At 39.8% G+C, this 15,603-nt stretch overlaps 2 protein-coding genes across 15 annotated transcripts in view; one reads left to right on the plus strand and one right to left on the minus strand.

Moving 5' to 3' along the window:
- Positions 1–15,603, plus strand: part of APBB2 (amyloid beta precursor protein binding family B member 2) — a 321,139-nt gene that overhangs the window by 51,409 nt on the left and 254,127 nt on the right. For all 14 annotated transcript variants that reach the window (XM_037064275.1, XM_037064262.1, XM_037064265.1 and 11 more), the window contains exon 2: positions 4,512–4,666. The gene's annotated coding sequence lies outside the window, so the exon portion shown is untranslated. The remainder of the gene's footprint in view (positions 1–4,511; positions 4,667–15,603) is intronic.
- On the minus strand, positions 9,312–9,829 carry LOC118999620 (protein S100-A11-like). Its single transcript, XM_037064282.1, has one exon. The coding sequence runs from the start codon at positions 9,777–9,779 to the stop codon at positions 9,486–9,488; it is 294 nt and encodes a 97-aa protein (XP_036920177.1). The 5' UTR covers positions 9,780–9,829; the 3' UTR covers positions 9,312–9,485.

Below are 15,603 nucleotides of genomic sequence, written 5' to 3' on the forward strand. Positions count from 1 at the left end.
CACAGCTACCACCTTTAACTACCAGATGTTTGTCCAGTATTTGGATTGGGGGCTGCCTACACGTTCCCACAGCAACCTGTGTCTCTTCCAAATAACACTGTGCCCCTAAACCTCGGTCCCCAGGATTGTATGCATAGTGCCATGCTTGGCAGCATCACAGTTTCTTACTAAATATTTGTTGACTGAATGCATAGTGCCTTAAAATTTTCTATACTGCCTTTATTTATTTATTTTTAAGTATGTGATTGTTATTGTGTATTTTTCCCATTACCAGTTAGCCCCTTACACCGCCCTCCCCTCGGCATTTGCCATCATCGGTCGGCAATCCCATGAAGTTGGCTGGTTGTATTGTCCCAGTTTTACCAATGAGGGAACAGAGGTTGGAGAGAATACGGTAGTTGTCCCAGAAAGTCTTGGGCTATCAGTAGCAGAACTGGGACCCTAACGTCCATATGTGCTCATTTCTTCATCCTTGTTCTTTCCAGAACAGTCTTTAACACATTAAATAAGCATAAATTTCCACTCTCTGCCCTCCAGTTGAAACTCCCTTTACTCAAGACTGTGGCAGGGGAGGAGGTTACTATGCGCAACCTTGTCTAAATTGCCACGCCTTCATCATCAGCCACAGATTAGTTGGGTGTCACGTTGGGTTACTCATTAATAGATTGTTTTTTGTTGCCTGTGATGGGTACCTTTCTGTGGGGGGGTGGGAGGAACCCAGCCTTCATTATTTCGTAGAATTTATACTCTCTTCTCCTGAACTCTTTAAAATGTAAATTTGTTGATACTGTGAATCTAAGTTTTTACAACCGTATTTCCAAAGCTATGAGAAGAATGCTCTTCAATATATTCTAGCCTGGTCCCCCTGGTCATTTCGAGATAGGAATTTCAGAAGTGTTGAATTGACTTGGCTGGTATTTCTGGAATCGGTCCCTTTGAGGGAGAAACTTACCCTGTGGTATTAGAATAGAATAAATAAAATGCTGGCCAAACTTTTAAGATTTTGACACAGTGGTAACACATTTTCCCAAAGGCATTCACTGAAGCTAAAAACCAAACAACACACAGCCAAGGTTCTAAGTAAGAAAGGGTTTCAAAATCTGTGTATCTGACCTAACTCTAATTTCTGTGTATTCTCTATCAAAAAAAAAAGAATTTGGTGACTTCAGTAAGATTGTACTCAGTTTGATTAGTGGGGTGGACTTTGTTCTACCAGAGTGTTAGATGTAAACTTACTGCCGTTACCTTACCAGTGACTTTAAAGGGGTACTTGTCCAATGCTTACCACAAAGCTTTAATTTCATCGGGAAATAGCAACAGGAATCTGATCCCTTGTGCCTGCCATGGATATTTACCTTTAGTGTTAGAACTGAGGTGTAGATGGGAATAGACTAACCATATAGTCTTTTCCTCTAGGATCCAACCATGGAAATGTACAGGTAGGGCAAAAGTAGGCTTACAGTTGTTCTTATGGAAAATAATACAATAGCTAATAAATAATAATACAAGGATAAACTCTGTTTCATGTACTTTCAACTGTAAAACCTACTTTTGTTCCATCCCTTGTGGTGGGGATGCAAGGAGCAGTTTGGGGTGGAAAAAACGCCTTTTCTTTTCTGGTCTGGTGCCTGACTTCTCAGAGGAGGCGGGACATGGCCGTAGTGTTTGTTCTGGCTCTTACAAAGCGAGATCACATCCCCCTCAATGCGGCTGTTTTTATTAGCAGCTTCACAGTCCATGCCTTTGTTGTCCGGCTGCACAGTAGGCAAGGGTGAGGAGAGGAGCGAGCTCAATAAAGGCCTTTCAGGGAGCGGCTCGGAGTGTGTCATTGCCATCTGTCCCCTTCTCTCCCCTTCTTTGCAGGCTATTCACATTTTGTGAGACTCGTAGATTTCTGATTGGTGTGGTGTGGACACGAGGTAGATGCTAAGAAAGAAGTGGAGGTGAGCAATATTTAAAATGAATAATTTAGAAGAAAAGAGAAAAGTCCTGTTTACTCTTGAAGTCATATCAGACATAAGATAGGAGGCATTTGGATGATTTTATTTTAGTTCTTAGTGACTCTTATTTTCTTAGTTTTTGAAATTATCCATGTCTCTCCTCTACGACTTGAGTCCTTTTGGAAAGAAGGTGCCAAGCATCACTTATTTCCAACACTGGGGTGGGCATGCATCCTTCCTACCTCTGTTGGGCAGATCGGTGCCAGTGTAGTTTTATCTTGTTGAAAATCTTTTGTCCTGCTTGGAGCAGTGGGAACTGCTGTTATCAACAGAGCAAGCACTGAGACCAGAGTGCTTTCCGTGTGACAGGCAGTTTCTGTTTGGGACACCTGCTGCCCAAGCACACTGCACCCATTGTTCCTCCCCACCGAACGTGCTCCGGGTCGTCTTTTTTAGCCTGCAGTTGAGTCCTGGCTTTTTTCCTGCAGGCATTTCACTTTTGGTGGAGCAAATTTCTATCTTGTTCTTCTGGTTTTGCTGATATGAATTGGCAGATTCATGTGCTGGTGGTTCATACAAACTTGCTTTCGGAGAGTGAATGTTGAGACGTGGAAAGAGCACTTGGTCAAAGCGGAGGCAGGTGATCTGGACCCTCATTTCTGCTGCGCTGACTGGGTGGCCCCAGGGAAGACACGTGACCTTTCTGGGCAGCAGTGCCCTTTGTAAACCTACAGGGTTGGGCTTCTTGGAGTGCTGCATTGCCAAGTCCCGGAATGTTAAGATTCCACCTTTTCTGAGGTGCTGAGAGTATCAGAAATGGGTGTGGGCGGGGCTCACTGAGGGCCCTGCCTCTGTGGAATTGCAACACTAGGGGGTGCTCTTTTTGGATGCATTAGTTAGGGAAATAACCATGGGCTTTTTGTTTCTTTGTTGCAAGTTTGCAGAATAACAAATAAAACTCCCTTATTTCTGGGAAAGTGCTGTTGTTAGCCCCAGAAGTGGTGTAGGCACCTGGGTGTTGAACCTCTGAATGAAGAATCGCCCAGTTTAGTCAAGAAGACGATGCATCCACACTTACTGTTGGATAAGGGGATGCCCGTAGATCAGGCTAGTGTGTCCCACCCCATTCCTGATTTGTGTTCCCACAGTATTTAATAAAGACCTTACTTAAAAATATTCTAAATCTGTAAGGAATATGTGTGAATTGTAGAAAATTTGGGAAACACAAAGAAGGAAATATAAATCTCTTCTAAGCCCATGACCCAGAAATAGCTTTTGGTCAAACTGTGGTGCCTTTAGATTATACACACTCGGTTTGTAGAGCAAGATTTGGATCAAACCATACGTATAAAAATCGACATTTTGCTTTTTGCTTTCTGTGTTCTTTTTGACTTATTTTGGGGACTCAAGTTTCAAGTGAATGGTAGAGATTAATGTAATATTATGCCTGGCACACTGGTGACGGGTCTGCTTGGACTTAACAGAAGTAGAATTTCAGACCCAGTATCTGGAAATAACACTTGCCCTGTTCCTTCCCTAATGGGCTTTCAAATTAGCATGTACAGATGTCATCATAACTATTACAATAATTAACAAATGAAGACTTCCTAATCTACTAATTATTGTTCGCTAATTGCTTTTAGAAGATTCCCTCGTTTTAGATTTCTGCGCTGGAATTGCTTGCTCCCACGTGCATCGTTTTAATGCTGTCTTTGTGGGTGCTCTGAGTCCTCCGGCAGGAGCGTGGCGGCTAGTGTGGGCCAGGCTGCACGGGCTCGGCATGAAGTCGGGGAGTGAAGAGATTTTATTTTGCGTGAATATATTTTACATTTGATAACATTTATGACTCACATATTGAATATTGCTTTCATATACCATTTTCCTTGATTAGACAATGAAAGATAATTAGTTTTTCCTTTGGATTATTTAGCGTCTGAAATTTCCTGCTACACCATTCATTCTGTATTGGAAATGCATTCTGAATCCTGAGCCACGCTGGAATTTTTTTTATGACCTTTCCCTCATGTGTCTTTTGGTGGTGCCTTTTGATGTCTTAAAATGTTTTTATATTTGACTGAGATTAAATCTGGGTTTCATTTTACTTTCTTAAAAAAAACCCATATTGAGCAAGTTAATTTTCTGTTCAAGTTCCTAAGGGGAATGATTCCAGCCCTCTGTGTCCCAAGAATTCTGACTGAGCCTTGCCAGAACATTCCTGTGGTTTTCCATGGGGCAGATCAATGTGTTCGTGTAATTTCAGTTGTAGCTTGTGTTTTCTGTGGTTAATTAAAACATCTGGTTTTTAAATTTTCCACAAACAGAGCACAATCGTTTGACCAAGCCTTTTCAATAATGATTAAATATTTTAATCCTTCCTGCACAACAGCTCATGCTTGTCTTTAGGGCGCCCTATAAGCTGTTGTCTGAGCTCATTAAGGATTTTAGACATTTAAGAGATGTTTGGGGTTATCCTGCCAAACATATACGAGAGAGAGAGAGAGAGAGAGAGGGAGACAGAGAAAATTCATGAATCTGCTTCCTTCTAATGGCTTCTGGCCTTTGCCCCTCCAGGTTGGAGCTGCTTGGGTGAGCTGCTGCGGCCCGTAGCCAAGCATGCTGTGGTCGGATCTGCCCAGCTGTGGCACAGAAACATTTGCTGGATGGAAAATCCATAAAAGAAAGCTGCTGTGAAAGCCTGAGACAGACCATAACTTAAGCAAAATCAGGTTGGTATGAGATACGAGAGGCTGGACTGAGTGGCTGGCGTCAGGCAGGGAAAAGTTGTTTTGTTCATTCCGTAGAGTGTTTTTGAGATAGCCCGAAATGATCATTCCAGTTATTTGAGAGATTCCTAGCATCAGATAAATGGCAGATGCAGTACCCGGATACACGTCTGTGGACAGGGTCCTGCTGTCTCCCTTCCCCCTCTCCTCTGCCTGTCCTCTCTCACTCTCTTCTTTCAGGGGGTGAGGGGGAGCTCAAACACAAATATGTGAGAGGCCACAAGCAGAGGCCGCCCCTGACAACCTCAGTGATCCTGGCCTTATTTTGGAGAGAAAGCAGTGTCCCTTAGAAAGCTGGGCTGGCCCCGACACTTTCAGAGACTTGCCCCCATTTGGGATTTCACACTGAAGGGTGGATCCTGGGGACCTGCCATGCTGTGGGGAGTCTGTCTGTGCTCCTTGAGTTTGTTTGATGAGATTTTACTTTTTATCTCCCCCCCAAACAAGAGCTGGCAATACATTTGGTTTCAGCAGTGTGCTGCTCAATCACATAGGACAAAGGACAAGAAATGTCCTGAATGTAATAGGGACGGAAATAAGTACAAAATGGCGGAGCAGGAGAACAAAACGGCACCACAGCCTCACATGTGGCCATCAGGTGGAAAAGCATTCATTCCGAGAAAGTACATTGTATCACAGGGACGGGTACTGCAAGCATTTTCTGTTGGACCTTCAGTGGGAAACTCGGCATTAGGCAGAATAAGCAGTTAATAAATACTCACTGGAAGGGTGTGAGTCGGTGGTCTTGAGAACCTGTGTGGTACTGCCCACCCAGCATCATTTTCCTCCTTCAAAAGATTACCTTGATTTTCCCTGGGCAGTCACCCTGGCTTTGTGTGCAGCCTGAGTGGTTAGCGGAGGTGACCCCACTGCCTCTGTTATGGGCGTGTGATATCAGCCTGGCTAGTCAGGGTCACAAGGACCAGTTTACGGAGGAGCCCTATTTTCCCTGAAACTGTTGCAAAGACGTTTTTCCTTTTTGTGGGTTTGTGGAGCTGGAGCTGCTGGTTACTCTCTTTGCTGTGACTTAGAGAACGCCTTTCTGAGAGTGAAGTCGGCTCAGGAAATCAGAGCGGGCGCTGGAGGAAACGAATGGGGAGGGAAGGGGAGACACACACAATACACATGACTTAGGGTGCTGGATGCCACAGAACCTAAAGCCGGCAACTCCATTGTTGTTTTCCTCTCAGGTTAGCTAGTTAGTTTGAGTTAGGTGTCCATCACTCACATCAGCAAACAGTCTGATTGGCAGTGACTTTTAGGATGAGGCCTTGGCATGAAGTGACTGTGCCAGTCCCTATACTCGGGCTCACAAAGAGAGGACACACTGGATTGGTATTTGGCTAGCTGACAGTGAAAAACGTATCACTAGACGTTGGAACTGAGTTCCGTGGGAGGAGAAGAGATGGAATGAGTCCTGCTGGGTGGTGGCGGGACTAGCAGAGAGCTATTTAATGAAAGAGAAATAGGATTTCGTCTTCAAGAACATTCCAAAATATATATTTAATTCAAGTACTTCCTGTTTGAATCTGAAAGAAAGGGAGACTTTCCAGAGCCTATTGTTAAAATAAATTACAGATAAGGAAGATAATTTCAGAGTTTGCTAGTGGGAGACTCTTGCTGTTTACTGTAAACATAATCGTTTGGGGGCAGCGAAATGAGAGGTTATCAGAGAGCTGTCCAGAGTTTATTTTAATATTGTGGGATAACAGATATTCTTCTTACAGAAGCCTCGGTTGGCTTTCTGTGCTAAGCAGAATTTCAACTGTGTCACAAATTTTAGAGATTTATTTTTATTTTTTATATTTTATTTTTATTTATATTTAGAGAGAGAGGAAGGGAAGGAGATAAACATCAATGTGTGGTTGCCTCTCGTGCATCCCCTGCTGGGAACTGGCCTGCAACCCAGGCATGTGCCCTGACTGGGAATTGAACCGGTGACACTTTGGTTCAAAGCCCACGCTCAATCCACTGAGCTATGCCAGGCAGGGCTAAGATTTATTTCCTCTTCTTAATGGTTTATTTTTTAATCTATTTTTAATAATCGACATGGTTTGCTTGTTAAAAAATTCTTAGACTTTATTTTGAGGAGGGCAGTTTTAGTTTACAGAAAAGCTGAGCAGGAAGCCCAGAGGTCCTGCCCCTCCTTCTTCAGGTTTTCCCCATTTTTTACACCTTGCATGTTCAAACCAATGAGCCAATATCAATGCCTATGATTAACTAAAGCCCATGGTCTACATGAGATTTACTCTTTGTGTTGTGTATTTTGTGAGTTTTGACAAGTAATTAATGATACATATGAATTTATTTGGTTAGCCAAAAAGTTTTTTCTTTTTCTTTTTTTTTTGAACGCTGGCTGTCACAGTGGTTAGTTGTCTTTAACTTCAGTTGAAACAATTTGTATTGTGACAGCTGACATATCATTAAAAAATTTATCAAAATTGGTCAATTTTTGTGCTGCCATTTTAATACTGAGGATGGAAGAAGATACGTAACACTTTTAGTGTATTATGTTTCATTTCTCAAGAAAGGTAAAAGCACAACTGAAACACATAAAAGATTTGTACAGTGTGTGGAGAAGGTACTGTGACTGAGCGAATGTGCCAGAAGTGCTTTGTGAAGTTTCTTGGTACTAGTGACATTTTGGCCCAAAGAACTCTTTGCTGAGGGGCCGTCTTGTGCCTCGGAAGGTGGTTTAGCGGCAGCACCTCTGTCCTGTAGTCATTGGAAGCCAATAGCAGGAGATAGTCAACATATTCAAAGTACCCAAATCAATAAAGTTATTGGTGAAAATGAAAAATGTCTTCTATTTTATGGAAAAACTAAATGAACTTTTTGGCCAACCCAATAATTTAATAGCATCACACACAATACTTCCATTGTCCTGAAAATCCCCTGTGTTCTAACTTACCATTCGTTTCTCTCTCCCCCCGAATTCCTGGTAACTACTGATCTTTTTACTGTCTCCGTAGTTTTCCAGAATGTCATATAGTTGGAATAATACAGTATACAACCTTTTCAGATTGGCTTCTTTTCACTTTGCAATATGAACTTAAGGTTACTCTGTGTCTTTTCCTGGCTTGATAGTTTCTTCCTTTTTTATAAATGACAGTTCTATCATTTTTGTGTACTACAGTTTATCTCTTCACCTACTAAAGGGCATCTTGGTGGCTTTCAAATGTTGGCAGTTATGAATGAAGCCACGGTAAACATTCCTGTGCAAATTTTGTGTAGTCCTAAGTTTTCCACTCTTTTGGGTAAATACCAAGGAATGTGATAGCTGGATTGTATCATAAGAATATGTTCAGTTTTATAAGAAACTGCCGAACTGTTTCCCCAAGTCTCTGCACCGTTTCGCACTCGCACTAGCAATAAGCGACAGTTCCCGTTTCCCCACGCCTTCCTCAGCATTTGGCGGTGTCAGTATTTTGTATGTTACCCGTTCTAAAAAGGTGTGTGGTATATCTCATCGTTCTTTTTATTTGCAGTTCCCAAGTGATGTGTGATGTTGAGTATCTTCATGTGCTGTTTGCCGTCTGTGTATCTTCCTTGGCGAGGTGTCTGTTCACATCTTTTGCCTATTTTTTTAAAAATTGGATTGTTCATTTTTTTATTGTTGAGCTTTAAGAATTCTTTGTATTTTGGATACCAGTCCTTTATCAAATAAGTATTTTGCAAATATTTCCTCCCAGTTCTCTGGTTTGTCTTTCTATTCTCTCGACAGTTTCTTTGTCGTAGAAGAAAACTTCAATTGAAAAGAAAAATTTTAATGAAGTCCAGCTTCTCAGTGATTTTTCTCTTGGGTTGTTTGTTTTGTGTCTGAAACAGCATTGCCAACTCAAGGCCATCTAGGTTTCTCCTGTGTTGTCTTCTTTGAGTTTTATAGTTTTACATTTTACTTTTAGGTCTGTAATCTATTTTGAGTTAATATTTGTGGAAGGTTTAAAGTTTTCATGTACATTTGTTTTTTCTTATGTGGATATCCAGTTATTCCATCACCATTTATTGATATTACTGCCCTTTCTTAGCTGAATGGCTTTGCTCCTTCATCGAAGATCAGTCAACTGTGTTTGTGTTGGTCTATTTCTGGGTTCTCTGTTCTGTTCCATTGACCTGTTTTTCTCTATTTTCACCAATACCACACGGTCTTGATTATTGTAGCTTATAGTGAATCTTCCGGTCAGGTAATGTTAGTCTCTGACCTTGTTCTTTTCCTTCAATATTGTATTGATGGTTCTGGGCTTTTTGCTTCTCTGTGTAAACTTTTGAATGAGTTTATCAATAGCCACAAAATTACCTGCTGGGATTTTGATTGGGGTTGTGTTGAGTCTATAGGTAAAGTTGGGGAGAACTGACATCTTGGCAATAGTAAGTCTTCCTATTTAGGTACGTGGAATAACCATTTCTTTAGATCTTCTTTGAGTTTTCCATCAGTTTTGTAGTTTTCCACATGTGAATCTTGTATATATTTTGTTTGATTTATATCTAAGTATTTCATTGATTTGGGTGCTAATATAAAAAGTATTGTATTTTTAATTTCAAATACCAATTATTTATTACTGGTATATAAGAAAGCAAGTAACTTGTGTGTGTGTGTGTGTGTGTGTTTTAAAATACATGTTGTATTACTACCAGCAGGAGGGACATGCATGGGGTGGGGCGTGCACTGTGCTCAGGGTATGGTGTGGTCTGTGAGGAGATGATGACTGGGAAGCTGGAAGGGAAGGGGGTGGGCTGGAGGCCAACTCCATGCTCCTCAGGTTTACTTCTGGGAACAGCTGAAGGACTCATGGCAAGCTACCTCCAGGCCACCAATAAGATTAAGAAATTCTTGGAAATCTGGCTGCCCATCACTGTTCATGTCCAATCTCTTCATCAGGTGGTCAAGGACACCGGGGTCCTTCTGGTTCTTTGTGAAGGCAGCCAGTTCTGTATTCATGAAGGTTGGGAACTCAGTCTTGGAAAGCATGAAGCTGTTGCTGTCCTTTCCAGCATACCTCCGGAAAACAGCAACCCGAGCCTCGATGCCCCGCTCGGTCTCTGTAGGGCTGGACATTTTTGCCCTGTTGGAGCAGAGCGAGGTGCGCAGGCTGTGAGCGGTGAGCGGCCGCAAGTCACTTTTATATATTAATTTTTTTATCCTGGAAACGTGCTATAAATGCTTATTAGTTTCAGGAGTTTTATTTTTGATTCTTGGGGATTTTCTAAATAGAGAATCATATTATCTGTGAACAAAGACAGTTTTATTTCCTCCTTCCCAATATGTATGCCTTTTATTTTCTTGCCTTGACTCACTAGCTAGGATTTCCAGTGTGATGTTCAGTGGGAGTGATGAGAGGTGAACTCAGTTCCTTGTCCTTGATCTTGGCAGGAAAGCATCTAGTTTCTCACTATCAAGTCTAATGGTGGCTGTAGGTTTTTTGTAGATTTTTCAAAGTTAAGTTGAGAAGTTCTCCTACATTTCTGGTTTGCTGAGTTTTTTGTCATGAGTAGAAATTGGATTTTTATCAAATGCCTTTTCTACATTATTGATATGATCATATGGTTTTTTAATCTTATTGATAGGATGGATTATATTTATTGATTTTTGAAGTTGAACCAGCCTTTAATAAGGTTTGTATTGAATTTCTAAATCAATCTGAGGAGTATTTTCATCTTAGCCAATATTGAGTTCTACTCCATGAACATGGAGTGTGTTTCCATTGATTTAGGTCTTATTTAATTTCTTTCAACGGTGATTTTTTGTTTATTTTTAGGGAACAAAATTTCTTGTTAATATTTATTCCTAACCATTTTTTCTTTTTTGATGCCTTTATAAATAGAACCATTTTTAAAAATTAATTAATTAATTATTTTAGAAAAGGGGAAAGGAGGGAGAAGGAGAGGGAGTGAAACATTAGTGCGTGGTTTCCTCTCACACACCCCTCACCGGGAACCTGGCCCGAAACCCAGGCATGTGCGTGCCCTGACTGGGAATCGAACCAGTGAGCCTTTGGTTCACAGGTTCGCACTCAATCCACTGAGCCACAGTACCCAGAGCTAAATAGAATCCTTTTTTAAATTCTATTTTCAGGGTATTCATTGCTAGTGTATAGAAATACATTGACTTTTGTATATTGCTCCTGTTTTCTTCTACTTTGTTGTTTATCAGTGTTTATAAACAGTTTTTTATTGTGATTGTGACTTCCTTAGCATTTTCTACGTACCAGATTATATCACCTGTGACTAAAGATATTTCTATTTCTTGTGCAATCTGGTTGTTATTTTTTTACACTGATGTAAAACCTTCACGGTGATATGAGAAATGTGAAGTAATGTGTTTTGGAGTTTTTAAATGAAGTCACCCTATTGTGTTGCTTTTGGAAAAGGATAAAAGATGGTGATTATGAAATTAACCTCCTCTTAATTAAGCGAGGTATTCAATCAGCAAACTTCTCAGACACTCCTCCCTCTTTAGGGAAATGCCTATTAAATTATTTGCATATTTTTATTTTAGGTTATTTGTCTTACTGGGTATATGGATTTGCACGTATTTTCTCCCAGTTTCTGGCTTGTTGTCTTTGCTCTCTTAATGGTGTCTCTTGAAGCTCAAAAGTTTTTAATTGTAATAAAGTTCAATATATAATTTTTTTGTCCCAAAGCTCATGATTTTTTTTTTTGTTTCTAAATGCTCCTTGGCTAACCAGAGGTCACAAAGATTTTCTCCAGTGTTTTTTTCCTAGAACATTTGTTGTTTTAGCCCTTACATTTAGTTCTGTGATTCATTTTGTATTAAGTTTTGTATGGATGTGAGGTTCAGGTATTCGTGTACTTTCAAGTTCATTCTCTTCTTTTTTGCATATGGATATCCAGTTGTTCCCAAACCATTTGCTGAAAAGACTCTCTGTTATTTGTTATCTTATTTTGGTACCTTTGAAGAAAATTAGTTGACTATAAATATAAGAGCTTATTTCTGGGCTCAGTTCTCCTCCTTATGTTAGTTGCACACTTTACTTAGGTTTTTGCAATGGAGTTTTTCTATGAAAAAGTGTTTTCAAGAAATGAGATTAAGCTACAATATGCTTCTTTCTATTTTGGCTACTTTTCCTCTCCCTTCCTGTTTGAGTCACTCTGTTAAAGGTACACCAGTGTCTGGCTGTTTCTCTGTGGATATCCATGGGGACCTGAAATGGCAGATGAGAATGCAAATCAATCTAGATGCATTTTCTAAACTACTAATACGTTACTTTAAATCAGAAATGCTTTCTGATTTCACATTTATGTTTATTCTAAAAAACAAAACAGAAACAAACTCATGGTTGCCAGAGGGGAGGGCCGTTGGGGGCTGGGTGCAAAGGGGGAGGGAGTAGGCAGTGTGGACCGGCAGTCACAGAATGGCTTTCCCGGGGACACAGTCGGTGTTGTGATAACTGTGTATGGCACCAGTGGCTGCGAGACTTACCAGGGTGATCACCTAATAAGATGTATAAATGCCTAACAACTCTACTGCATACTTCAAACTAATATGATACTGAATATCAACTATAACTGAAAAATTAGAAATTTTTTTAAAGTACTTTTCATAAAAGTGGTAAGCATTTTTATGCTTATTATCCATTTGAATAAAACAGATTAAATAGAAAAATTTTTATTTCTTTTTAATCATTGCCAATAACTAATGCCTGAAGGATTTACAGCTTTGGTATATTATTTCAAGAATATCAAGAATTTTCATTAATGGTTATATGAGTCGGGTCTTTGTAGAGAAAAAGCTGCATTTCATAAGACTGTTATTTTATTAAATGGAAAATTGTGAATTAAAATATCTTGGGTTTTGGGAACATAGTATGGTTTTATGTTTTATGAATATTGGACAGTTTTCATAATATAATTAAAATGCTAGTTGTATTTTTATACTTACCTTTGCTATTTTTGTCTTTGAATTAGTGTGGTTCTCAATAGACTACTGTACAGACATGAACAAAATTATATGGGAAATGTGAAAACCAAATTTATGTGTCTTCTTTCCTTATAACTATAAAAATTGTGAATGCAAAAGGTTGGAAAGGATTTTTAAAAAAACTCAGTGCTTTAATACAGCAGTTTTTAACTGGTGTGCCACAAGAATTTTTAAAGCGTGCAAACCCAACTATTTAGTCAGGGCCTCTGACCTCTTTTCCCCGACATTGTCAAATAAAAAATTACAACAGCCAACACAGCAATAGCTGTCCAGTGTAAATGAATCAAAATTATACCTATCTTTTTTTCTGATGAGCAAAAAACACATGTTTGGGTGGGCTGCAGAATTGTTGTAATTATGTGTGCTGCGGGATGCAAAAGGTTGAAAATCTCTGCCTTATTGGGGTGTTTGGACTCAAGTTGGCCATTTTCTTTTTATTTGTTTCCCAGTAAAGTTATAATTTTGTTGGGGGACTGCTTTTTATTTTTATTGTGAAAAATATATAGATTGGGTGTTGGTGAAATTCAGAGACATTTCCTTTCTCTGGCAGATAACTGAAAGCCGTTTTCCACTCCTGGGCTCTAATTGGACATTAAAATCACAGTATTAGATTTAAAACATGTTTTCTGCAATTCCATTAGTAGGTCAAGCTGTGCCTCCCAGTTCCTGGAGGGCTCAGTTCTCCAGGATGGCTTATCTGCTTCCTGCGCTCTCTTTGTAATCTTCTCCTTTCAACCTGGGTTAGACCAGCTTGATGGGACCTGACATGCCTGTTACCTGGGCCCTGTTGTTTTCTTGGCAGTCCTTTGGCTGATTTATCTGTTCTTGGTTGATAGTATCACTTCATAAAAATGCATCCACAGAGCAACTGCGGAGTTATTCTTTTGTTCATTTAAAAGAAAAAGCCATAGATAAGCTTTCATTTAGGCCTTTAGGACCCTGGAAGTAGGTATCACGAATCTTTTAACCCAGTCACTCCTACAAATTTTTTTTTCTCTTCGGTGCCCTTTAAAAAATCTTTGTGTCTCTATTCGCAGAGACATGAATGGCCCTATGCGGAATGTAGTACAGCGTTCTGGGAGGATTTGCTGTCGTGGGTCTTGTTTTTCTTAGGGAGCCGAAACAAAATATGGCTGCATGATGGTGACTTTTTAACTGCCCTTTACTTTGAGTAGAGTGTCATGCTTTGAGCTGTGGAAGTTTGGGTTGTGATACAATTACATTTGTGAAGTCTCCAGCCTATTTATAATCACTTGGTTGTAGATAAAGAAAAGTCCCATCAGCTTAGTCATACTCAGGGAGCCAATGCAAGAAAAAAGAGAGGTTCTGGAATTTGCCTGCATTAGGAGAAACCATTTTTGTGTAACTACAACAAGAATGTTTATACTAAATATATTAATAGAGTTTGGAATATTACAGGTTTTGATTTCTTGCTTGTCCTTACATTGTTATGGTAAGTAATCTGTGAAGTATTAGATTTCCTTTAAAAGCCTCCTAAGATACCACACTCACATGACATATATTCAGTCATTATTTACTTTAATGTGGTTACCGATATATGAACAAACCATAGTTCCTTTGCCCAAGAGTGACCTATAATGAATAAAACATTTAATTTGATTATATTGTTTGAATAAGGTTTGTATTTATAACACACCTGTTCAGAGTTTCTGAAATTTCCAAACCGATTATTTGCTCAAAAGAGGATGCTCCTCAGCTTCATTTATAAAAAAAATAGTCTCTTGGATGTTTGTACATAGATAGTGTCCAAACCCAGGGATTTATTTAAAAAATGAATATTAGCCTCTGTTTGGCTTGCCTTAGGAAACTTCTCTGCGTGATTTGCTAGCGTGCCCTTTTGAAGAATGAAGGAAAACCATTTTCCTGGAGTCACCGTGGAGCCGAGACCTCTGAAGACAGATGTTAGCATCTGAGTAACTGTTCTATGCTTGGTTTCATTAGGGTGATTTTCTTGAAGACTTAAGTTTGCAAATAGTTTGAGTGCTGTGGCTCTTCCCTGGTGTCTGTGTAAAGTATGATAGAGCCCAGGAGGGTAGTGACTTTACCAAAGAGCTGTCACAGAAATAAAAAGTCTGGCACTCCAACCATAACTAGGCCCTCCACAATGCTCAAACCAGATTAAAAACGGCGGGTGATCTTGAGCAGGCATTCATTGATGAGTGATAAGGGCCACTAAATTAATTCTACTTAGTTCATTGCAATTCAGTGAAATTCCGAGTTACCTTGTTAATAGTATCCTCTATGGAAGTCTACTTTGGTAGGTGCTAGAGGGAATAAAATGTAATATCCTGGGGGAGAGATGGCTAAAACACAAGCTGTTTGGGGAGCGCTAATGCTTTATTGGGCGTGTCCCATACGTTAAGTACTTGAGCACTTTCTCAGCCTTTGATGGTGGGGGGGGAATGTTATTTGATCTTCATATTAGTTCTTTGAGACAGTATGACCCTGTTTTATACATAAAAAAGCCAAGGATTGGAAAGACCAAGGGTTTTATCCAGGTCTCACATTTACTAATTTAATTTTGAATCTGAACCCTTTCTCAAACTTTATTATATACTGGGGTAAATAAAAGCAATACCCGTAAAGCGGCTGACCTATAGAAAAACTGTCTGTGTATCGTTCATCATTCTTATACCTATTGAGATAATAAAGGCTCAAAGTAATATATGAATAGAATGCCTTGGAATTTTCAAGGAGAGAGTACTGATGTGAATGTAGATTAATCTGGAGAAGTGGCATTTTATTGTTTTTGATAAATAAATAGGAGATAGGAGATGGTCGGTGAATGGGGGTTCTCAAGTCTTTTCACCTGAGGAAAATACCTAATCAGACCCTCAGGGGTGGAAATAAAAATGCAGGGCAGGTTTGGGAGTCTGTCCCAGGTTTTACTGCCCAGGTGTGTGTGTGGCCCAGCCTTGCC

Source organism: Sturnira hondurensis, unplaced genomic scaffold (genome assembly GCF_014824575.4).
Source record: "Sturnira hondurensis isolate 20B ecotype Veracruz unplaced genomic scaffold, ASM1482457v3 Scaffold0015056, whole genome shotgun sequence".
Lineage (NCBI taxonomy): Eukaryota > Metazoa > Chordata > Mammalia > Chiroptera > Phyllostomidae > Sturnira > Sturnira hondurensis.